At 35.1% G+C, this 25,621-nt stretch overlaps 1 protein-coding gene across 3 annotated transcripts in view; it reads left to right on the top strand.

Annotated features, from left to right (window-relative positions):
* ERP44 (endoplasmic reticulum protein 44) overlaps positions 1 to 25,621 on the top strand; it is a 119,463-nt gene that overhangs the window by 20,648 nt on the left and 73,194 nt on the right. Inside the window, exon 1 of one of the 3 annotated variants that reach the window (XM_031945544.1) lies at positions 13,209 to 13,250. The exons of the other annotated variants lie outside the window; for them this stretch is intronic. Coding sequence (XP_031801404.1) covers positions 13,224 to 13,250 — 27 coding nt within the window. The 5' untranslated portion in view covers positions 13,209 to 13,223. Of the gene's footprint in view, positions 1 to 13,208; positions 13,251 to 25,621 lie in introns of those variants that run through there. 3 annotated transcript variants of the gene reach the window in all.

Here is a 25,621-nt window from a genome sequence, read left to right as displayed (position 1 = left end):
CATTCCGCCTCATGCAAAGCAGCAGTACTTAATCATTTTAAAAAATTTTTTCCTTTGTATTTTGGTAATTCCCAATTCTGTAATCAATTGCCTAATGAACTATCTACAGGTACCTCATTCCTATACTCTGATTGCACTGGTTTAGATTGTTTCTTTACCATAATTGCAAAGGTCATCACACCTTCCAAGTTCAGAATAAACCAAACTTAGCTTAATAGGAAAGGTTACTCTCTCCCTCTAAGTCACTCTTGGGGCTTTCTTACCAGCTTTTTTCCATTGGGGTTCTCTGCCTCAGCTATTGGAAGCTGTCAGTGCACTTCCTGAGTTCAGTAAAGAACTAAATGAATCCCCAGACTTCTGGTAGACTGCCTGGGTTATATGCATGTAATGTACATGACTCAACTTGCCAGACTTTAATTTTGATCTTGTTGGAATTCTGTCTAAACTTCTGCTTTCCTACAAGTCCCTCTGCAAGGGATCTTTCTAAAACCAGGTGGAGCTTGCCGTCAGAAGCAAGAGTCTTTCAGAGATATCTCAAAGTAGAAAAACAACAGCGGTTCATTTTTGGCAAGTCTTGTGAGAACTGGGCATCTTACAGGGCGGTCTGGCAGTGAGGAGAGGTGGGCTACCGAAAGCAAGCAAGGAATTATATACAAGTCTTGGATAACAGTACTCATAGGCTGGACCTTGGCTCTGACCAGAATGGATGACCTCGTGGTCCAAGTCACAAATAAGGAAGTATGTTTAAACCAATTATATCTCTAAAGAGTAACAAATTGCCTTATTTGGTTCTAGAGCTAATGTGTTAGTACACAGAGGGAGGGATACTGGGGAGGAAGCTAAATTCCCCCTGGAAGACATGTCATCCCTGAGAACATGAAACTCAGGCCTTGTGCCTAACTCAATTTTAGGGTACTGTTTCCATTTGATGAAACAGCTTTCACAGGTTAATTCACTCAGTGGCAACACATTGAAACAAAGACAGTTACATTATTATTATTATTATTATTATTATTATTATTATTATTATTATTATTAACTTTTTATTGACAGAACCCATGCCAGGATAATTTTTTACAACATTATCCCTTGCACTCATTTCTGTTCCGATTTTTCCCCTCTCTCCCTCTACTCCCTCCCCTAGATGGCAAGCAGTCCTATATATTAATATGTGGATATCCTAGATACAATATATGTGCAAACCAAACAGTTCTCTTTTGCACAGGAAGAATTGATTCAGAAGGTAAAATAACCTGAGAAGAAAAACAAAAATGCAAACAGTTTACATTCATTTCCCAGTTTCTTTTTTTTTGGGTGTAGCTCTTCTTCCATCATTGATCAATTGAAACTGAATTATTTCTTTTCAAAAAATATTCCATCAGATTTATCTTCATACAGTATTGTTGTTAAGATATAATGATCTCCTGGTTCTTTATTTCACTTAGCATTAGTTCATGTAAGTCTCTCCAAGCCTCTCTGTATTCATCCTGCTTCATTTCTTAAGAAAATAATATTCCAAAATTATATACCACAATTTACCCCCATTCTCCAAGTGGGCATCCATTCATTTTCCAGTTTCTAGCCACACAAACAGGGCTACAAACATTTTGGCACATTCAGGCCCTTTCCCTTCTTTATATCTCCTTGGGGTATGCCCGAGTAGCACTGTTGGATCAAAGGGAATCACAGTTTATCTTTTTGGGCATAATTCCGATTGCTCTCCAGAATGGTTGGATTTGTTCACAACTCCACCAACAATGCATCAGTGTCCCAGTTTTCCCGCATCCCCTCCAACATTCATCATTATTTTTTCCTGTCAACTTAGCCAGTCTGACAGGTGTAGTGGTATCTCAGAGTTGTCTTAATTTACATTTCTCTAATTAATTGTGATTTGGAACACTTTAATATGAGTGGTAATAGTTTCAATTTCATCATCTGAAAATTGTCTGTTCATATCCTTTGACCATTTATCAATTGGAGAATGGCTTGGTTTCTCATAAATTAGAATCAGTTCTCTATATATTTTGGAAATGAGGCCTTTATCAGAACCTTTAACTGTGAAGATGTTTTCCCAGTTTGTTGCTTCCCTTCTAATCTTGTTTGCATTAGTTTTGTTTGTACAAAAGCTTTTTAATTTGATGTAATCAAAATTTTCTATTTTGTGATCAATAATGGTCTCTAGTTCATCTTTGGTCACAAATTTCTTCCTCCTCCACAGGTCTGAGAGATAAACTATCCTATGTTCCTCTAATTTATTAATCTAGTTCTTTATGCCTAAATCATGGACCCATTTTGATCTTATCTTGGTATACGTTGTTAAGTGTGGGTCCATGCCTAATTTCTGCCATACTAGTTTCCAGTTATCCCAGCAGTTTTTGTCAAATAATGAATTCTTATCCCAAAAGTTAGGATCTTTGGGTTTGTCAAACACTAGATTGCTATAGTTGACTATTCTATTCAAGACAGTTACTTTTAGCCCTCAGTCTTGCTTGGTCCCTTCTACTGTTGTAGTGTTGAGATTAGAGAATGCAGTTTTTAGACTTATCTATAACATTACTTAATTAAATTGATGCATTTGACATAAGCTCCCTGTCTAGTGATCAGTGCTTGACTTGATGTCAATCATATTAGTATTAACATTGTTGTTATAAATGAGATAGAACATAAAAGGAAGTTGTAGATAAGCAAAAGAGGGCATTTAGGCTTTCCTTGCATCTCTCCCTTAGTCATTTTTTATATCAAAGAACAAGAAAGAGGGGAAAAGCAGTTCAGTAAAGCAAACCAACACTTCAGTCAGATTTAATATAATAATATGTGAAATTCTGCACTCATGGTCTGGTCCTCACTTAAGTCTCCAAGCTCCCCAAAGCGATAAAGCAGCACTTAAGAAAAAAAAAAGTTATATGACTTGTTAGGGCCTCATTTTCTTCTAGTCCTAAACCCGAACCATCTGTCTACTCTGAATCAATCCTTGCCCAGAACAAACTCTTTTTAGAAATGAAGAAATTGAAATTCATGGAAACTAAGTAACTTAACTCTCTTCTCCAGACCAAAAAAAAATGCATTTAAATGCTGTCAGTAGTATTTAGACTGAAAGTTAACAGGCTTCCCAATACCATGTAAACTACCAGTGGCATAGAACGGCACCAACAGAATAGCTCTAGCTCTACCTGGAGAGTAATTTTGGGCATTTTAGTTCAGGGGACCAACTAATTTCAACTATTGATACTTTAAAATTGTTTATGAAATATTTTTTCACTTCCTTATATACATATTTTAGAAATAGATTAATGCTCTTAGAATATTCCTTAATAATGCTTATTAAATATTGATGTACTTTAATAACAGTTTAGAAAGAGACTGGGGGGACGTGCATGAAGCAGCTAGTATACTTTACTCTTATTTAAATACTTCAGAGGACAAGTAAACTAGGTTTTGCACATTATGGAAGTTTTTTTTTTTTTTAAATAGAGTGTAGGAGGATTCGTTTTCCCTTTATCTTTTCCTTAGGATAATGGTCTACAAAATAAATTTTACACATTTAGAAATGGACTAGAAAAACTGAAAAATGATTAGCCAACTGGTGATAGAAATCTCAAAACCTGTGGTTATGTTACTTATGTCAGGATGCCAGGTATTTCAGATTTTTTAGGTATTTGTACTTCCTTGCTAAAGATTGCCTGTACAATTTAACGTTTTTGCATCAGCAGGAAAAGCCATTACTTTGAGACTATGATAAACTCTCCAAAAAAAGCTGGACTGGTTGTACCTTGTCAGATAACAGTACTAGATGCACAGTTCATCATCAAGCCCATAGTTAATGTATTCCTCTCTTTCAGAACTCATATTCTACTAATGTAGCTGCCCTTCAAGAGATAATCTCAGAGTCAAGTCCCATATTGTAAGAAAGTTTTGAAACAAAACTAGTTGGAGATTATTGGGCAAGGTAAAACATATGCTAGTCATTTGTTTTCAAATACTACTGACAAGTTATCCTTATCTTCTTTATATTTGCTGTAGTAAATGACTTTGAACATTTTTAAGAGCCTGATCTATTTCAAATATTGGCTCTACAGATAAAATCTTTAGATAAGTCAAAATTCCTGCACTTATAGGAACTTATTAGGAGGATATGATATATACTGACTCATCCCATATCTTAAGAGGAGTGTTGACAATGTGCTAGATAAGACCTGAGGGAGTTAAGGTCATTGCATATTGGGGAAGATCAGATAAGCCAGCCTAGGAATAATTGGAACTTTGAAGTATCTTTCAGTTTTCTGATTTTCTTTAAAAAAAAAAAAATTTTTTTTTTAAGGAGGTTGCCATCAAGTTAAACCTTAAAGACTGGGAAGTGGAAAAAAAGGTTTAAAAAAAAAAGGTAAAGGGGATTCTAATCAGGCATATTAAGGCAAAAGGTAAAAGGGGCAAAATATTGGATAATTAAAGGATAGAGTATACTTGAAGGAAGAGGGAAAGGTGAGAAAGAAAGCACCAATTTGCAAAGGGATTTACTATATTTTATATGTAGTCTTTGTATTGTACTTGTTTTCATTTCGTGTATAATTTTCAGATGAATTATAAGGTAGCTTTTTTTTTTTAAAGATAGGGATCATGCTGTTTGGGACGAAGAGACCTACCCAAATTGACTACTTAGAGATCACTCATATTAAGCAGAATTATTTATTAAAATCTCGAAAAGCAGATCCCATCCTGGTCTGTGAGCCAAATTTCACAGCAGGAGAGAGCCAGTCCCTTGAAAATGTTTACAGTTTTTATACATTTCAGACAAAGAACCCCCAAAATCCCACCCTCTATATGGTCTGATTGGTCACATAAGTCTCTATTCCCCTATTTGGTCAGTGGAATGCAGTAGAATGTATAGCTTCCTTCTTTGGACAATGGAATGTAGTCCAGACCTTATCTAAAATCACATGCTTCTGGAGAAGCCCAAACTGAGGCCTTTAAGACTTCAATTAATTTAGCTAACAGTCTCTGATCAATATGTGCTTGATCTGTAAGCTCTTCAACTTTTCCATACTATACTATTCTTTTCTGTTTCCCTACCATTACCAACTGTGTTGGAAGCATAATAGATATTAGTTACTTAGAAGTTTATTGATGTTTTAAAATAATAATGATCATGGTAATATCTTCCTGTTTGTTAGATATTCCCTGTGGGCTTAGAACTAAAACACTGATCTTATTATTATTTTTTTTTAATATGGCTTTTTATTTACAAGATACATGCATGGGTAATTTTTCAGCATTGACAATTGCAAAACTTTTTGGTCCAACCTTTCCCCTCTTTCCTTCCACCCTTTCCCCTAGATGGAAGGTTGACCAATACATGTTAAATATGTTAAAGTATAAATTAAATACAATATATGCATACATGTCCATACAGTTATTTTGCTGTACAAAAAGAATCAGACTTTAAAATAGTGTACAATTCCTGTGAAGGAAATAAAAAATGCAGGCGGACAAAAATAGAAGGATTGGGAATTCTATGTATTGGTTCATAGAGTTCTTTCGCTGGGTGTAGCTGGTTCAGTTCATTACTGCTCTATTGGAACTGATTTGGATCATCTCATTGTTGAAGAGGGCTATGTCCATCTGATAATATTTTTAAACCCTAGCAGCAGACAAATATTTGTCATTATTAACATTTTTTTTTTTTGCATTAGGAAGCAGTTGTTTATTTTATTCCTAGCTAGTGATAGACCAAATCTCTAAAATCCCTTGCCATGCCTATTTAGTCTAACTACTGTTGTCTTTTTTGTCATTGCTATTGATATTTTCCCCAAATAGAGTAAGATGTGTCATAAAGAATTAATGTTTTGGTATAGCTGATTTAAAAATTGTGAATTTGTTCTTAATTGATATTAACTATTAGAAAATGTATCTATTCATGCTAAATAAACTGGTTTCCTTCAAATTTCAGTTCAAATCTCACTTTTGGTAAAAGGCCTTTACAGAGCTGGTCCAACCCATGTTCTACATGCATTCCTTTCTACCATATTTATTTGATTTTTCCACCTAGTAGGTATTTCAGGGAATGTTTGTTGAATGTTGAATTAATAAAAGCAGATACCCTAATAGGTACTTTGTGATTTGGTCTCTTGAGAGTTAAAAACCAAGTGACAGCTCTAGATCTGTTTTTCACCCTGAGGCTAGTAACCCATTGATTATAAAAGGTTAACCTATTTGAGAATTAATGAGATGAGTCAATAAACAGGTTCAGAACTAATTCATTTAAGGTCTCTTATTATGGAGCCTGGGGCTATCACTTTCTTTGCCAGTTTTCCACTACCAAATCCATAATAAGAAATTTATGCTTTCCCTTATATAGATTAATTTTCAGTTAATAAAAGTTCATTCCTGACTTTAGTGCTTTGTGTTTGAAATGTTGAAATAGTGTAAAGCAAAAGTGTCAAACATGCAGTTTGTGGAGTCCAGTACTCTAGTGAAGTGAATCAGATTAAAAGGTAATTGAGAAATATTTAACAAAATAAATAAAAATACAGTAATCATAAATACTGTTAAAATGTGCTTTTCTAAGTCCATGTATGACTTGTAAGGATCATTGCATATGGTTCTACTTGAGGTACAATGTTTATATCCTTTCTTCATTAGATAGATTGTTTCATCTTTTTCTGATTAGAATAATAGAATTTTAAGTTGCCAGGGACTTGATATCATCTTTCAATAAAATAATCACTTTTAACCTATGTGATACTTTATACTATTTAAAAAGCCATAATTTTTCATTTATTATTTTTTTCATTTAATAATGAACTTTTTAGTATGTGAAAAGCATTATTAGAAATAAGAGCTGATATAAAAATTATTGTTCTTGTATGTGTACAAAGAATCATGTCAGTCAACTTAGATTTTGACTCAGCATATTGTTATTTTGTTCTATTGAACATTAAAAGAAATTTTAATATGAAATAAAATTTCATTATGGAATTTTAAAATCAATTTTGTCATCTTTTGATTTTTCCTTATTCAATACAAATTCTAATACAAGTTTAATTTCAATAAAGGAAGTCTTAAAAATAAATGAGATTGATGCTAATTTTGACTTAATTTATCAGTTGTTGCGCTTTAGCAAGTCGAGTAGATGCACAAAAATGCTTCTCTTGGAATCTTTTCCTTTATATGATAATTGAAATTTGTTTATGAACTAGTTTTTCAGTATAACTTCGTTTAAGAAAAATTATGGATCTGATGTGATTTACTTTAGATGTCCAAATAAAAAATCTCTGCATAACAAAAAAGATAATGCATTTTTTGTTGATACTACCCATTTCAAATAATATAGTATGATTATTAATAAGTTATCAAATAATTAATATATTAAAATTTTCTATATGATGGTTTTTTTATATAAGTAGTGCTTTACTATTTACAAAGCATTCTCACATAGAATATGTAGTTCTTACACTTAACCCCAGTTGCCTCAGAAAAGGAAAAAAAAAAGATCGAGAGTATATATAGTCCTGTGATACAGATGGCACAAGTATTTGTTATCCTTTTTTTACATATGAAACAAGTTAAACTCAGGTTTCTCTGTATGCCAGGTGTGCTTCTTGTACAATATTTGGATATTTCTGTGATGTTTTCTGGGTTGGAATTTGACATCATTCTTTTTTGCTGTTTTTCAGATTGGAGTGTTGGAGTAGTTGTTAATAAAACTCTCTTTCTCCTTATCCTTTATAGTCTAGTAGCATCATTTATTGATTAGTTCATTGAGTATGGAGATCCTGTCATGTCCTCCATGTTTTGAAGCTACTTGTAGTTTGACCTAAATGAATGTCAAGTCAGTACATTTTGCTTCTTTATTGTGTTAGCAAATGTTCTTCATATCTCAGAGTGTTGTGCACAGTTCCCTTTTGTTGTCCTGACTCAGTTTCCCTAATTGTCCTACCTCACTTTCCCTAATTGTTCTGCCTCAATTTTCCTGAATTGCCCTACCTCAGTTTCCCTGGTTGCAACCCCCTTTTCTGCTCATTAGAACTGAGATAATTAAGGCTGTGGAGATCTGGCATTACAAAAAATAAAACTCCAGATGTCCTGTGTCAGATATCTAATTGGTATCCTCTAAATCCAGACTTCTGGGCTCTAGTTGGACACCTCTTAAGTTCTCCCAATTTGTAAGAATTTATGGTCCTGTCCCCAACCTGTCAGAACCAGATTTGATAGTCCCTGCCTGGAAATTCCTGCTCACCACAGTTTGGACTCCACCCTCCCACCTTGGTTTAACTACCCGAGCTTAGAGCTGCGGGTATATATATTTCATGGGAACCTAACATTCGCTGCTGGATGCTTTGGATATCAGCCTTGGAGGTATCATGCCCCCAGCACAGTCTCTCCCTCCCAGAAATCCAAATAAAATATTAAAAACTCTCTAATCTCTATCTTATGTCAGTTTCTCCAGCATTGCATTTGGAGGCCTCTCTTGAGATGAGATCTGAGAGCAGGATTAGAGATTGGAGAACATCAGGTCTTGACAGGGAGCCTTGAGCTGGCTGGTCCTGGACTCTTTTAGGGAAGTTGGCATCTGGTTTCTTCCAGAATCCCATGGAGAGACCAGTTCCAGCCACAACAAGAACTCACCGTCAACACCATCAACAACAAGAACTATTGGCCAAAAAGGAGAATCTGGTCTGAAACCCCTGCAGGGTAAGTTTTCTGTCTGGTCTGATTGCTAGCAAATCCGGTCCCTGGAAAAAGTTGGGTTGAGGAGCACAACTCTGGGAAATGCCAATAGAATACTATGTGGCATTATCTGGTTCTGAGTGGTTTTGGACACTATCTGGTTATATCTGGGCATTCTCTGTGAAGGCAGAGAAATGCACCAAACTGGGGCTTGGTAGATTAGAAAAGCTTTGTTTGGATTCTGGGAGGAAAGAATCTGGAGCTAAAAATTTCCTCAGGCTATTCCTAGGGAAAAGGCCTAGTCACTATGTTAAATGTTTTGTTTAATGTTATAAGTGTACAATCTATGTTTGTGTGATTTGTGTTCTGTATGACTTGTCTGTCTGATTTGTTGATTTAAGAACTCTGTTAAGTTTTATAGTTAATTCATTATTGTGAAGACACAGAACATTATCTGTTTATATATGTACTTTCTATGTGACTGCTTTTTTCTCCTGTCATAAATTCAATCTTAGAGGATTTGTCCAACCTACTTAAAGGTCTTTCTTTTGACATCTGAAGATACTAATAGAGCACAGAGACAATCCATTAAATATCCCTCACCTTTGCAAAGTGGTCTGCCTTTTTTTTTTTTTTTTTTTTTTTTTTTTTTTTTTTTTGTTTCATCAGTATATTTCTTTGATGAAATCCCTTACCTAATTTTGTAATTTCTTGCTTTTATTGTATTGTGGGCTGTTCATGTCCATCATATCCTCCATTGCTCTTTAGGTAATACTCAATTTCAGTTCTTTAGAGATTACATTTACCTTAAGATGATATGATGTATATAAAATAGATTATAAATCTGAAAAAGATCTGTAAAGCACTAGCTAAATGTCAGCTATTCCCTAGCTCCCTATTTCCAAGTCAGTATCTTTTCCCAACCTTCAACAGTTTTCCAAAGGACAGAATTTATAAAATTACAGTGTTAGCTTTTCCTTATTTTTTTTTTTTTTAACTAAGAAGTCTAACTACATGTCTCTTTTTATATTTGTGAACTTATAAACTTGTTAGACTGGTATTCTAGTAGAAATTCTGAAATATTAGCTTGTATGAATTCCCCATGCCATCCATATAAGCTATGCTATTTTCTCTTCAGAGTTTTTAATATCCATTTTTTAAAATATTATGAACTTAAGAAATATTGATAAAGAGGAACCTTTTAATAAAGAAAAGAGAAATGTATATAAAAATAGGAACTTATATATAGTTTTAACTATATATCAACTTTAATATGGTAATATTAAAACCATTTTATTTCATGTACAATATTTTGCAAAATTTTTATTCTGACTGCAAATACTGTATTAAATATTTATGTTGTCATCCATGGCACACTACCTTATACCATACACGGTTACCCTACTAATGATTTCACTAGGTTGTCCTAAGGATTGATAGCAAAGTTTTTTTTATTGTGGACCCCCTTCTCTGGACAATGTTTGATTAGGTAGAGGCCAAGAAGCAGAGGTAAAAGAACATATAAAATTATAGCAACATCAGGGAAATTAATTTTTGGAGGATTTTTTAAATTAAAGCTTTTTTATTTTCAAAACATGCATAGATAATTTTCAACATTCATTCTTGCAAAATCTTGTGTTCCAAAATTTTTTCTTTTCCCCATCCCCTTCCCTAAATGGCAAGTAATCCAATATATGTATAACATATAGAGACATATATGTATATATTTACATATATGTATACATATATGTGTATAGAAGAATTTTTTATACATATTTCCACAATTATGCTGCACAAGAAAAATCAGATCAAAAAGGAAAAAAATGAGAAAGAAAACAAATGCAAGCAAACAGCAACAAAAAAAGTAAAAATAGTATGTTGTGATCCACACTCAGTTCCTACACTCTTTTCTCTGAGTGGAAATAGCTCTCTTTCTCACAAGAGCATTGGAACTGGCCCATCAGGGAAATTCTGGAGAAGATAGTGCTCAAGAGTACTGGTTAACAAAATAAATGATCTTTAAGGTCCCTTCCAACTCTTAAGTCTCTGTGAGACTCTTTAAGTCATTTAGGGTAGGAGTTCTTAATTTGGTTTCTGTGAACTTAAAAAAAAATTGATAACTATATTTCAATAGAATTGGTTATCTCCCTGATCCTATGTATTTTAATTTGTGCATTCCTCTGAGAAGGTTTCATAGACTTCATCAGAAGAATCATGGCATATAAAAAGTTAGAAAACGAGGAGGTAGCACTTAAGTGGCCTTTGAAGGAAGCCAAGGATTTTAAGAAACAGGTGATACTAGATAATGTTGTAGGTGTGGGAGAAAACCTTTGTAAAAGCTTGGAAATGAGGAATAGTAAGAAATATTAGTTTGACTTTGAGAATTGTAGAAGGGAATGTAATGTATGCTACTGGAAAAGTAGGTTGGAACCAGGTTGTAAAGGGCTTTAAATGCCATGACCTGGAGTTTATATTTGGCCCTAGAGGTACAAGGAAGCCAGTGTAGTTAATTGAGTGGAATATGATCAGATTTGTGCTTTATAAGACCTAGTTTTTATATAACTTATTTAAGGTTTGCAAAGTGTTTTTCTAACCTGAGAGGTAAGAGCTATCATTACCTCCATTTTACAGTTCAGGAAACTGAGACAGTCAGAATTTAGGTACACTTTGGCAGCTATGTGAAGAATGAAATGTAATGGGAAGATTTTGGCCAAGAAGAACCAGTAAGAGGCTATGGCATAGTCCAGATGAGTGATAAGGGCCTGGACTAGGTTAAAAGCAAGTACAGTTATAACTGACATCAAGGAGGGAAGCCCAGAAAAATGATTTTAAAAGGCTCAGGACTTTTTGATCATTTAGGGGTAGAGTCAAATAGCCCTTTACATCTGAATTGCTCCTTTGGACATTCCTGAATTGTAGTGATTTGTGTGTGGGAAATTAAATGATGTCAGTATACATCAAATCCTGATGTTCAGGATCAAATCAAAGTCCTGAAGTTCAGACCTCAGCTCTATTACATACTATCTGTATAATTATGGGGGACCACTTTTGGGCCTACGTTTCCTTAAGTGTAAAGTGAAGGGATTGGACTAAATAATCTTTTCAGATCATAGAATTGTAACCTCAGTTGGAAGAGACTTGAGAGGTAACTTAGTTCAATCCTCTCATTTTACAGATGAGGAAATTGAATTCCCTTTCAATTCTTTTTAAATTTTTCGTTCATAATGATGACCTTGAGTAACCAAATTTAAATAAACTTATTTTCAATGTATTGTTTTTAAAAGTTAGAACATACTTAATTTTAGCCACGAACAGTTTTTTGACTGAAGATGTTTGAATTGAAGATATCCATTTCCTATGTGTTTTACATGAGTGAGACCTGATTCCCTTCTCTACCTCTAGTTCTACTGAGTGATTCCTGATCCTTAGGTCTCCTGAGTGACCTCAAAACCTCATGAAATCACTTTTTATTATTTCATAATTACTTCTCTTGTTGCTTTCAAAGTGGAATGGATATAAGCTCCTTGAGGGTTGGAACTTTCATTTTAAAATTTATATTAATCTTGCTTATACATAGGTACTTAATTAAAGTTTGTAAAATTGAATATTATGTCATGTATACAGATAAATAATATGGTGTAGCATATGATAAGAGCAAAAGACAGATCCAGATAAATTGTTGAAGGAGCTAATGTTTTAGCTGAGCTAGATAGAAAGTAAAAGATTTTTAAGAAGCAGAGATGATAAGAGAATGAATTTTAGGTTACTCTTGTCATTGTGAATGCCTTCTTTTAGTATTTACCACAAAGCACTCATTATCTGTGATAAACACTTTAGAAATGTTTTTTGAAATGTTCATAACAGTATTTTGTATAGTAACAAACTAAAGTACATCACTATCCTAGGCATCTAGGTGGTGTAATGTAAAGATCCTTAAATTGTGGGTCATGACCCTATCTAGTGTCACTTTAACTGAATGTGTGGGTTGTAAAATTATGATTTATTAGAAAATGTTTGATTTGTATACATATTTCATATACCAGATATACTTGGAGTCTGGTAAAAGTTCTTTGACAAAAAGGGATCACAAGTAGAAAAAATATAAGAAACCTTGATCTAGTGGATAGATTGCTAGATGTGAAGTTAGGAAGACTTGCAGTTTGAATGCCATTTCAGACCTAGTTGTGTGACCTTTGGTAAGTCACTTAGTAATAATACCTACTTCACAGGATTGCTATGAGGATCTAATTATATAATATATACAAAACATTTTGCAAAATTTAGAGGTATGTAAACATTAGATAAAATTATGAATATAATGGAAATATTACTGTACTTAAGAAGTGAGCATAAAGAATTCAAAGGTACTTGAGAAAATATGAATTGATTAAGAGTGAACTAATTGGAATCAGGGAAAAGGTAGGCATAGTGACAACAAAATAAATGGGAAGAACAAAAGAACAAACAGGATTTAATTTTATTTGTAATTAGAATAGCCAATCTTGGTCCCAGAAAATAGTAAAGAAAATAATCTCTCTCCCTTCTTTGCAGGATATGGAATGCTGCTGCATGTGATCTTATACACAGTAGGTGTAATAAGGTTTTGTTGAACTGAAGGTTTTGTTTTACCCTTTTAATCTTAGTTAGGGATGGCTAAAATCTAGGAGGAGGAGGAGAAGGTAATAAGCATTTATGTAGAATCCACTATGTGCTAGATACTATGCTAAGTGCTTTTATAAATATGAGGGAAGTGCATTATTGTCCCCATTTTACAGTTGAGAAGACTGAGGCAAAGAGTTTTTTTTTTTTTTTTTGTTTTTGTTTTTGTTTTTTGTTTTTTAAGTGATTTGCTCAGGGTCACACAGCTAGTAAGTTCCCAAGCCAAATTTCAAATCAGATCTTTCTGACTCCAGGCCCAACACTATCAACTGTGCAACATTTGTCTCTGATAGAAAAGGAAGCAAGAAATGGATACGATGTAGGAGCAAGTATCAAAAAATAGGTTTTTAAAAACTGTTTGAAATAAATCTTTTAGTATTAATAATGATATTCAGATCTTGCTTTCACAAAATGCTAGTAGTACTCGATAGTATAATTTGAAGATATAGGAAGTTAAAATATGTGGTACAATAGCCCAGGGTTTTTTTCTTTTTATCATTTTGATATAATTTGTTTGGTTCATATCTTTGCCCATCCATGAATACTTTATTTGATTTACTAAATTATGGATTCTAAAAAAAGAAGCAATAATATTAAAATTCTTTACATAATTTCATTCCTTAATAAGTACACAAAAATATGTGAGAGAGATTTGTTTTGTGAACCTACCACCAACTCCCCTATGATCTTAAGTAAAGACTATGACTTTCTGTCCTGAAAAGGGGAACTATAGTAAAGCTGTTTTGACCTGGACTCTTTTAAGTTCTGGCTCCATTTCCTGTACTGTCTGAAACTTTATAAAAAGCTTCATCTCCCAGGTCTTTAGTCTTTTGCCTTCCATAATTGGCCTCACTTTGTTTTTGTCTTGATCTCAAGAATTTCTCTGTGTCCTCATGAGGGTAACAGCCATTGTTAATGTCCAACCCTCCCCTCCCCACCAAACCATTTACTAGGGAAGTATAAAAGATTTTTATTTGTTTAACAAGTGAAAGTGCTTAAGAAAACAGCCTAATACTTCATTGGATGGTCCACAAGTCTACTTAATCTGCTTAATTTTTAAGTACCCAAACCCTCTTATTTGGCCTACTCTATGGCTTCAACGTTATCTTAATGCTTGGAACAACGTTGCTTCAGTCCTGTTGCTTTCTAGTACTAAAATGCTGAATCTTTTCCCCAACATCTCCCTTTACTATGATGGCAGGGTCTTTTCTCCTGCATATTTTCCATCGATTAAGAACAAACAAGCAACAAACATATATCATTAGTTTATCCTCATTAGTTAGGAAAACTGCCCATCCCTGAATGGCTAACTATCTGCTTTCTTTTTGTTTGTCCATCCTTCCAAAATCAGAAAAACCCTATTGAGCTGAAAGTCCAATTTATGTAAAACAAGACAGTCACTTCCCAGCACCACAATAACTATACTTAGCAAAAGTCTACAAAGACATTTCCAGTCCTTTTTTTTCCCACAGTAGTGTTTTATTTTTTCAATTACATGTAAAGATGGTTTTCAACATTCATCTTTATTTGATTTTGATTTTCTTCTTACATGTATTTTATTATAACATGATTTACCCAAGTAACTAAACTGTAGTATAGTGAATTCCAACTGAGTTCTTTTTTTCTTTATCAAATTCATTGTTGTCTCTGCATTTGTCATATTTTACTTTTAATTGATGATAAATTGAGAAATGATTTTTATTGATATTCTTTATACTACCTTTTAAAAGAACTTAAAAACATACAATTTTAGATGTTTAATAGGTAGGTAGAGGTTGGAGACAACGCAGAAAGAGAGGTTAGAGTTGGACAAGTCTATCGAGAATTGTTTGTGTAGAGATGATAATTGAAATCATGGTAGCTGATGAGATCACCAGGAGAAATATCACAGAGGAAAAAAAGAAGAGGGCTCATGTCAGAATCTTAGATAAATAAGTTAGGTCTTCATGACTGCTACTTTTTTTTATAAACTGTTTATTTAATTTTTTCTGAGATCAGTTTCATACTATCTGAAAGGTAATTTCTAGAAACTAGATTTCTAGAATCATTTTTCTTCTATCTTTGAAAATGAACATGTTCTTTAGGGTTTCACAGATATTACCATCAGAAGATCTAAGATATCCCTTTGTCCTACAATTTCATTTGCTTAGGTCTAAAAATAAGTTTCATTTTGAACAATTTATAAGGCATATATAACTATTATGTATATGTATGTATATATATATATATATATATATATACATACATATATATTACTATTATTACTTTATACTTACTATGGTAAGCATATGGTGTTTATTATTACAGAGTACCAGCCACTCTTACTAAGCTTTTTGAAATTATCTCATTTGATCTTTTCAACAAATCTGTGAGGTATTATTATCCTCATTTTACAGTTGAGGAAACTGAGGCAGGCAATGGCTAAGTGATTATCTAAGTATCTGAATTCAGGTCTTCCTGACTCCAGAAAGGTGTTTTTCCACTATGCCACCAACTGCCTCTAGAATTGAAGAATGGTCTTGCCTTACCCATCTCAATGCCATACACATACTTTAGCACTGTGTTGTAGATTTGACTTAACTTGGTCAAGGCTTTTGTACTATTGTCGCCCCCATTAAAATGTGAGTCCCTTGATAACTGGAACTGTCTTACTTTTCTATTTGTATCTTTATTAGCACAATGAGTTGCACATAAAAGTTTAATACACCATTCATTCATCAGTTCTTAAAATAGTTTTCTCAATCCCAATGTTTCACTCTTATCATAATGCCAATGAGAGACTAAGATAGAACAAAAGGTTTCAGCTGCAAGTTAGATAGAAAGGCTCCATAGTCCTTAGGGTACATTAGCTAAGCAGGTGATAATGCTTCTAAATGTTATTTCCACTGATAAAATCATATGATTTCATTAAGCTAAATAGTTTATACTGCCAAAGACTTCAAGGACAAGAACTTTGTTTTCTGGGTTTTTAATATATATATATTTATAGAACCTTAAGGAGCAGTTGCCAAGCTGCATGTCCACAAGGATAATGACTGAAGGTACTAGTAGACTTAGGTACATTACTGTCACAGTGATTATTTCTGTCTCCATCAGGATAACAAAAAATGGTGGTCATAGTGATGATGATTTTATTTGCTTGGCCCCTGCTCCCTCTTGTTTCTCTGTCAGAGTGCCTTGTTCCTTCAGGTAGGCTGGCTTGCTTACTCTGTGAGTCACAGTTGATTGGCAGGACTGGTCTCTTCTCTATAGAAATTACTTCCCCACATGGTGACCATGAGGGCTAAATTGGAAGGACTGGTGGCCTAAAGGATGCTGCCACTGCTAATCTTTTTGTTAGTGGCAGTTTGTCAACAATTGTTGCTAGTATGGAAATCATTGTGAAATTCTGCTATATAGGTGTTTCACAATAAGAGTTACCCCTCTTTTTAGAAGCAGACAGTAAACTATTGACCATTTACACATTCTATTTTGAACTTTAAAAGTATCACTTGAATTGATGAAAAATTATTTTGGTAGCGTATATAAAAACCAGTAAAATTGAAAACTAATATTTTATTAAAGTTGTATACTTATATAAAATGCCACCAAGATGATGAAGGGTTAAATTTGTTTCTCTGAGTAAATTAATTGAATCGTTTTTACTTTCCTGTTATTTCATATACTATTTTTTCTAGTCTTTGAACTTTCTATTTCATTATAAACCTTCTGGAAATCTCCAGTGAGATGTTCCATATTAGATGGTTCTTAAGTCAAACTTCAGGGGTTCTTACAACTGCTGTCAGCCTCAGCTTTGCTTTCTCTGGGGACTATTCCCATCTTCTATCCTCCTCTAGCAGGCTGCAGACCCTTGTGTTTCCTGTTGCCTGCCAGCTTAATGCAAATTTAAGAGCAGAAGACTAACAGTGCAGAAAGAAAAATGCACCTAGGGAACAAAGTCATCCATTGAATCCTGTGGGGTTAGGGCTTCAGGTGGTAGCTTCAACATGTCAATCTGGATTAGAAATGGGAGAGAGTTGTTTGCCTGGTGCAATACTAATTTCCTGCTACAGGAGAGACTCAGTTTGTAAAGGCCTTTTAGCATCTCCCAACAGAAAGGAAGGTAAATGAAAGATTTAACAAGAATAAACTAAGCTATTAATATAGCATGCCCAGCAGATCTAATGCTAATTAGAAAAAGTAATGCCACAAGGAAGAATAGATTGCATACATCCTCCAGACACTTTATAGTAGAAGTGAAAACTATTTCATGCAAATATTTTAAATGTAGAAATACCCATTGATGCTATTTTTAAACAGATAGCAGTAGAATAGTTTTTTTTTTTTTTAATTAACATCTATATAGTTTTCAAATTAGGTTAGAGAAACAAAATTTTTGTAAAGCCTCACTTTGAATACTAATGTAAAAGTCTCTTGGTATTTAAACTCATTCTTCTCTAGTACTTAAGTTCTGAATACACACAAATGTATAAAAAGTAAAATAATTCACTTGGTTTGAAAACAGGCAGCTTTTAAAAATCTTGTAAATTTTTGGCATAAAAAATTGTTCTAATTAAGAATATTCTATTTTTTATCCAAACTCAGATTTGCTAGCACAGCCTAATAAAACATTTATGACAAAGTTCATTAAATATATCAATAGGCTTAGATATTATATAATTGTTTCAGTGTTTGATAGTCTCTTGTATAAATGTTTTTATTATGTTTTTGTCCTAACAGACCCAAGTCATTTTGCCTTTTCACTCATTTAACCAATTTTAAAATATTCTCTGGACAAGAAATTTTGTATTTTATTCAAAATTTTTAAAAAAGTTACATCTTAAAACAAGGCCACCTGAATGGTAAAGGAAGGAGGGGATTCGGATTTAAAACCATTAGATTCAATTCAGCAAATATTTATTAAGTACCTCTTGTGTTCTGGATACAGAGTTAAAAAAGATGAAAAAGAACATAGTCCTACCCTTGAGAAACTTGAATTCATCTGAGAGAAGATGAGTAAACAGATAACTATGTTAGTCTCTGATAAATATGTAAAAGAAGTTCAAATGGTGATATGAAGAATTAGAGAAAGGAGGAGGGATGACTTCTAGCTGGAATGGAGATTTGAAGGGGACAAATAAGAAAACTTTATATAGAGACCCCATTTCAGCATGTAGAGTAATGGAGGTCTGGGGTGTGGCATGGAGATGGCAGGCATACAGTGCACAAGGGTAGAAAGGTCAAGACAAGATACAGTTGTGGCAAAGGGAAAAGAACATCACATAGGGAGTCAAAAGGCCTGAGTTTCAATCTTGCCTCTATAATTTGGGCAAGCGAATGCCCTCATTTCACCTTCATAGGATATAGTTAATCAGATCAACATGTGTAGCACTTTGCAAACCTTAAAGTGCTACATAAATACTAGTTATCATCATCATCACCATTATTCTTGTAATGGGGGCAATTTGGACCATTAGGGTCCAAATCTATGCTACTAAGATCAAGGAATAGCCTGAATGGGTGTGGGTGTGGGGGTGTGTGTGTGTGTGTGTGTGTGTGTGTGTGTGTGAGAGAGAGAGAGAGAGAGAGAGAGAGTGAGTGTGTAAAGAATATGAATTTAGGTTGGATGCAAATTGTTGGAAGACCTTGAATTTCAGAGAAAAGTTTTTGTTGTAGTTTTTGCCAAAGAAATAAAATAGAGAGCTATTGAAAAATTTTGAGTAGAACTTTATATATATATAAAGAATAGGTTAAGGCAGCTATATAGTGCAGTAGATAGAACACCAGCCTTGTAGTCCAGAGAACCTGAGTTTGAATCTGGCTTCAGATTCTTAACACTTATTAGTTATGTGACACTGGATGAGTCACTTAACCCCAATTACCTTGCCCCTCTTTACCCCCCGAAAAAAAATCAAATTGAAAATAAAAAGATAGCTTTAGCAAAAGAGAAGGTAGAAATGATACCAGGAGCTAATTCAGGTTGCTACTATGATAATTAGGTTAAAGAATTAATAAAGGAGATCTGAACCAAAATGATGAAAGTTGGTTTTAAAATGAGGAGTCAAGTGCAAAAAATAGAAATAACAGCAGCAGGGTTGGGGCATGGGGGTTAATTTTGTTTTTCCTTAAAAATCAGTTTTCAAATATTCCAAGGGTTGTCAAGTAGAAGGAGAAATTTGAATTATCTGTTAGTTCCATGGTGTGAAGATTGCGTATTTGAAAATCAGCAGGAGTCCGGAGTTCAAGTTAGGGGAAAATCATCAGTCTTTATTCTCAGTGAAGAAGGATCGGAGGTGGAAGAGAATCGGATAACAATTGTGCAACTGGTCAAAAGCTAGCTAGACCCGCAGCCACCGACCAGCAGCCAGGAGAAGAACCCAGGCCCAATCTCTCCCAGCTTCTCTTCTGTTCCTCTCTCTGCCTCCACCACCAAAATCGTCATTTCCTGTACAACACATCAGGACTTGCACAGAGGTGGGCAGGGACCATTCTTTATCCAATCATGTATAGAGTATAGTCCAATTACTATTTAACCTCATGTACTTGGGACCTCAGTGCATCAACTCAAGCCTCAGCCCTACATCTCCTGCTTTCTTTTGTTTTGCACAGGTGGTCATGCTATCCCTGACTCCTCAGGAGGTCAAACCCAAGGGAGGTGTCACAGCCTCCCTAACTTCTCAGGGAAGGAGGTGAAGCACCCGAGGGAGGTGATCCAGCCTCCTGACTTCTCAGGAAAGCGGTGAAAGGACTAAAAGGAGATGATCCGCCTCCTGACATCTCAGGAAGGAGATGAAAAGCACAAAGGAAGTGGGGTTGCTAGCGGGTTTCTGGGCTGAAGGGTCTTATATGCACAAACCCAACATTGGCAGGTAACACAAGCACATAGCAATAAGCATGAAGGCTATTAAGGGATGACTCTCCCCACAGTCAGTGCAGGCTCGATGTGGTGTAACAAACATAATTGTACATACAAAGTAGCAGAATAGCAAACAATATAAATCAACATGGTGTTGGAAAAGATCCCAGAAGTCCTAGAAGGAGGGTATGAAACAACAGTCACACATACACCTTCTTTAGCAAGCAAAGAGATAGTCAAACCAATTACTGTCCATTACTTCCATGTCAGAATCCAATGATTCCAGCAGATTTTGAGTCCTGTAACAGTCTTATCATTTCTCAGAAATCAATGATTCCTGAGTTTTCGAAATCCTGTCTCAGAAGATCCAATGATTCCTGGGGATTTTAGTCCTATGTCTCAGAAATCAATGATTCCTGAGGGTTTTAAGGTCCTACAACAATCTTATCATGTCTCAGAGAATCCAATGATTCCTGAGGGTTTCAAGTCCAACAATCTTTGATGTCCATGAGTCAAAGCATAACTCTCTCTTTTCAATGCTGGCCTTTTAAAAAGCCACCGATATTTTTGGTCTTCTCCTTTGTTTCAAGGGTCTCTCTGTCTCCTACGATGGACAAGGTGAATATCCGTTAAACCCATCTGTTTCTTCTCCCTGTAGAGTCAAAAACCCTCTCCCCAAACAGTTAACCTATCTGGCCCTTTCAAATTTCCACCACTTTCGGTCTCCCACATCCCTGATTATCTAAAAGATAATGGGCTGCTCCCTTTGGACACCCCTTCTGGTGGGTTATAAAACCTTCTGCTGGAGCCAGTGCATCTTTGTAAAAATCAAAAGGTTAAAGTATAAAGGCTAGATTTGTTCTCTAGGGTTACCTGTGGCTCCCCCTTTTTTTTTGAAGTTTTATCTCTGTTTCTCCCTCTTTTCCTTCCTTGAGGATTGAAAGGTATGCCTGTGGTGTGTAAAAATCTTATACTGTACAAAAATGTCAAAATGTTTTATATAAGCAGGTTGTCTTTTTATTGCTTGTGGCACCCTAATGGAAATGCTTGTGTGAGGGAATTCAGTGACCATGGGCTTCTCTTTTTCTGCTGGCATTGCAAAGTGAATCCCGAAAAGGTGTCTAACACACGTGGATGAAGACAGGCGATCAAAATTTATAATGGTCTCCATTTGCCAAAATTCTTGGTCTCAAACCAGGGGTTCTTCCTGGAGGGTGGGGGCGTGGAAAGATAGGCAACCAAGCCGTCAGGCTTTTACTATCTCCTACTTCCTCTTTTTATTCAAATTTGGCTAAGCCCAGCAGCCTGATGTATTTAGAATGGATGCCTGGGCTTGTGGCAAAGGGTTTGACCAACATGTTAGAGGCTATCTGCCTTTGGTGCCATCAAATTGGGACCTGGGAAATCCACTATGAGTGGACATTAATATAGATCTTACCTGGATGTTTTCTCACTTGCTCTTGAAGTTTCTTAAGAGCTGATATAAAGAGGCTGCAAATTTTATTTGGGGCGGGCAATTCTTTGTACCACACCACTGAATAGGCGAATCAGATTTATATTTTGTCTCCTGGATAATAAGAAACTAGAATGATGCATCAATTCATTCTGCTGGTGGACTGAAAGGAGTTCTGACTACTCTTTTAATTAGATCATGATACCACAGCACAAATATTATGTTTGGATGCTCCAAGTAGTTGGTCCGAGGAACTTTAAAACCTTCAAGAATCCATTAATTATTAATATCTAGTTATCTTTTGGAGACCCATGTAAAAAATTTGGACCATGGCTAATAAAATTTGCCACTCTGGGATGTCTCCAAACCCAACATTTGTGTATTGGTATAAAAATGTATATCTTGTCGGGTCTTTCCCAGATAATTGTTTGCTGCTTAGTGGCCTTTAATAAAATTCTAGCCACAAGCACCGGGTAGGGTGTAAGGCTTTGTTCTGGTTGTGCTGGGAGGTTCACCCACTCTATCACACTGTCTCCTTGATGAAGGACAGCTTCAGATCTTTGGGCAGAAGTTGTAGGGAGGTATATTTCAGTCCAATAAAAAGATGTTTCTAACTATTATAGCTGTCTGGAATTGTACATTTTGTGGGTATTCTTCCTTTCACCGATTATTTTCAAGCTTGGGTTAGATGATCATCTATCAGGGTGCTTTAGAGAGGATTCTTACATTGAGTAAGAGGTTGACAGATGAGACTATTATAGTTCCTTCTGTCTTTTTCATTTAAATTTACACTTTCAGAAAAGAATAGGTATGTTCTTTGCTTTCTACTGCTACTTCTATATTCTCGCTTTATTATCATCACTGGGTTTTCCATATTATATCACTATGTCTGGGTTCTGATGATAAGTTATCTGTTGTCCTCTAAGTCATTCTCTTTGACACTATGGGACTGCAGCAGACAGTTTGGTGTTGAGAATTGGCATGGTGGTGTGCGTAGAGCGCTGGACTTGGAGTTAAGAAGAACTAAATTTAAATCCTACCTTAGATGCCAAAAGTTTCTTTATGTGTAAAATGTGGGATTAGATTTATATTCAGTGAAAAGTTCTATAATCTGGAGTCAGAAGACCTGGGTTTAACTAATTTTTGCCGCTTACCACCCATGGGACCTTGGATAAACTACTTAGCATTTTTTGGATTCTAATTTTTTTAATCTGTAAAACCAGGGAGTTACATTTTAATGGTCTTTGAGATTCCTTCAAACTAAAGTCTTTGTTGGGATGATTCCTTCAGCCCTCTTTTCCATTTTATCAGCTTTGTCATCTCCCACAATCTATATCCCTGAGAGCTACCCTAGCCATAGAGAGAGACAGTTATCATTGATCTTTTTTATCACTGTCAAGTATGCCACCCCATGACCAAGAACTTTTAAATTTCTCTATCTGGAATAACTTCCTATATTCTATCATTCTGACCTTCCCACTTCCTTGTTCCTCCTAAACTCACTCTTCTCAGAGACCTCTCTGCCTTCCCAAACCCTCACTCTTGCTGTAGCTTCATTTTCCTTCTTCCCAATCTTGACCTCATAGTTAACCAATTTGATTAAACATTACCTTAGATTCCCAAATCCCTTCCTCCTTTGTCCTTTTTTAATCTGCCCAGATGCACTGGGGAATGGGTATGGGTGTAAGTGTGTGTGATATGTAATTTTTGTTTTTTATCTACGTATATATTAATATAGTTTTTCCAATTTAATGTAATCTCCTTGAGTACTAGAACTGTTTCATTTTTTTCTTTGTATCTTTAGTGGCTGGCACATAGTAGAGGATTAATAAGTATTTATTGATTATTCTATCCTCTCCTTAGGAAACTCCAGTGGCTTCTTTTTCCTAATAGTTTCAAATACAAACTCCTATAATAGGCATTTAAATTCCTTCAGAAGCTGGCTTCACCCTTCCTCTTCAGCCTTATTATACATGTTCACATTGTCTTTCTACCAAACTGTCCATTTACATGATCTTCAAACACAAGATTCTATCTCCCAGTATCTTTGTACTGATTGTTCCCTATACTTGGAATGCACTCTATGCTTGCCTCTTAGGAGCCCTAGTTTTATTCGTGGCTCAGGTCAAGCACCTTTTTGTTTGTGAAGCCTTTGGTGCTTTCCACTCCAAGTTACCTTCTGTTTATTTCATATATACTTATATAGGTATATATATATAGATATGTTGTCTCATCTGCTAGAATGTAAAATCTTTGAGGATAGAGAGTGTTTCATTTTTGTCCTTCAATCTCCAGTACTTGGCATGTAGTACATGCTTAATAAGTATTTGTTTGGTATATTCTAGTGATGAGGTTAGGGAACCAAATGATGCGGTTAGTGGCAGTGCAGAGAGTTGTGGGAACCTCTCTTTGGTTGGCGCAGCTCCAGTGAAAGAATTCACAAACCCGAAAAGTTTGGATGGCAAAAGGGAAGTTTTATTGACACTGAGAAGTCAATTGTTGCTAGGAAGACTTGTTGTGTCCTGCTTTCTAGAGCCCCCAAGTAGGAGTGATTAAAATATTGAGTCTTGCTTTTTAGAACTCCCAAGCTGCGGTGATTAAGATATACCTTCCTAGTGGAGAAGTGATGAGGCAGGATTCTTGAGGATGATGGAAAAATGGAGTCCATTTATTTCAAAGGCTTTCCCCTTTTGATAATGTAACAAAAACAACACTGAGCACGTGGGACCACATAAACAACTTGCTATTGTGCATAGTCTGCCACCTGGTATCACTCTGCTTCAATCTCAACACAGGTTGTCACTGACCCCTGACTTCTCAGGAAGGCCAAGAACCCTTAGGGGAGATGGGGAGCTCAACCAGACATTGTTAGCAGGTTCCCTTTGGGCTGAAGGGTCTTATACCTTACCCAGAGTTTCCCCACTGACTGTGACCCTCTACAAAGACTGACTTCCGAGTCCTGGCAGAGAGATAAAGGTCCTAGCAGAGAAATCCTGGCAGAGAGATAAATAGAGGTGTTAACACTGAGAAGAGAAAGTCTTCACAGTGGACTGGGGTCCTGACAGGCAGCTTTGCCAAGGGGAGAGAGAGGTTCCTTGACAAGGTATAATCCTGCTTCAGACATTCTCCAAAGAAATGAGCCCCACAATTGTCCTTTAAAAGGAAATCTGAGACTGAAGTTTCAATTGAATGAAATTACTTCAGTGTTGTCACTGCGGCCAGGCCAATTGAATAAGATCACTTAAATTCAAGCTAAGTAAGAATTTTGGTCATAAGAGTTTTGGTTGAATAGTCATGAAATTTTTTTAATACCTCTGTGAAGGCAATAGTTGTTATATTTGATGGTCTTTTAAAACTTAAAAAAAATGAATTCAAAATAATGAAATCATATATGATTGTCCTATCCTCTCTTTTTACTCATAAATTCAACTATTGATAATCTGTACAGGGTATCTCCTTAATAAGTGAAAGCGGCTTGAGGTCAGGAACTTTCTTTAGTATTTTTTTTTTTTTGCATACTCAGCAATTAACATAGTATCTCTCTTATAGAAGGTTTTTAATAAATATTCATTGACTGACTGATTAACCTATATTGAATTTTAAATTCTGAGTCAGCTTTTCTCCTATCAGCTTTGCTATTTTCCATTCTTCTTCCCTTATTAAGCAGGTTGGGAAGTGCATTGTTTCTTATGGTATCTTTTAGGAAGATAAATCTGCTATTTGCTCCCCCTCCCCAGTAATGTATTTCAAGCAAATTATTTGTTACTGGTTTTGATTATCCACACTCCAGTGTTGCCATATATGTGTATCATTTGGCAATGTGTGCTTTCAGATTGAAGTACTTTCCCTTTAAAATTATACAAAAACTAAACTGTATGCTTTTCTTTTACTCTGCTTTGGAAACATCCTGTTTAACTAGCAATTTTTTATGTGATGGGGTAAGAATCAGTGTTTAATATATTGATTTAGAGTACATTCTAAGTATAAAAGATAGTAAAAAGAGTCCCAGC

This window comes from Sarcophilus harrisii, chromosome 1 (genome assembly GCF_902635505.1).
Source record: "Sarcophilus harrisii chromosome 1, mSarHar1.11, whole genome shotgun sequence".
NCBI classification, from domain to species: domain Eukaryota; kingdom Metazoa; phylum Chordata; class Mammalia; order Dasyuromorphia; family Dasyuridae; genus Sarcophilus; species Sarcophilus harrisii.
This window is presented reverse-complemented; position numbering and strand designations above follow the sequence as displayed.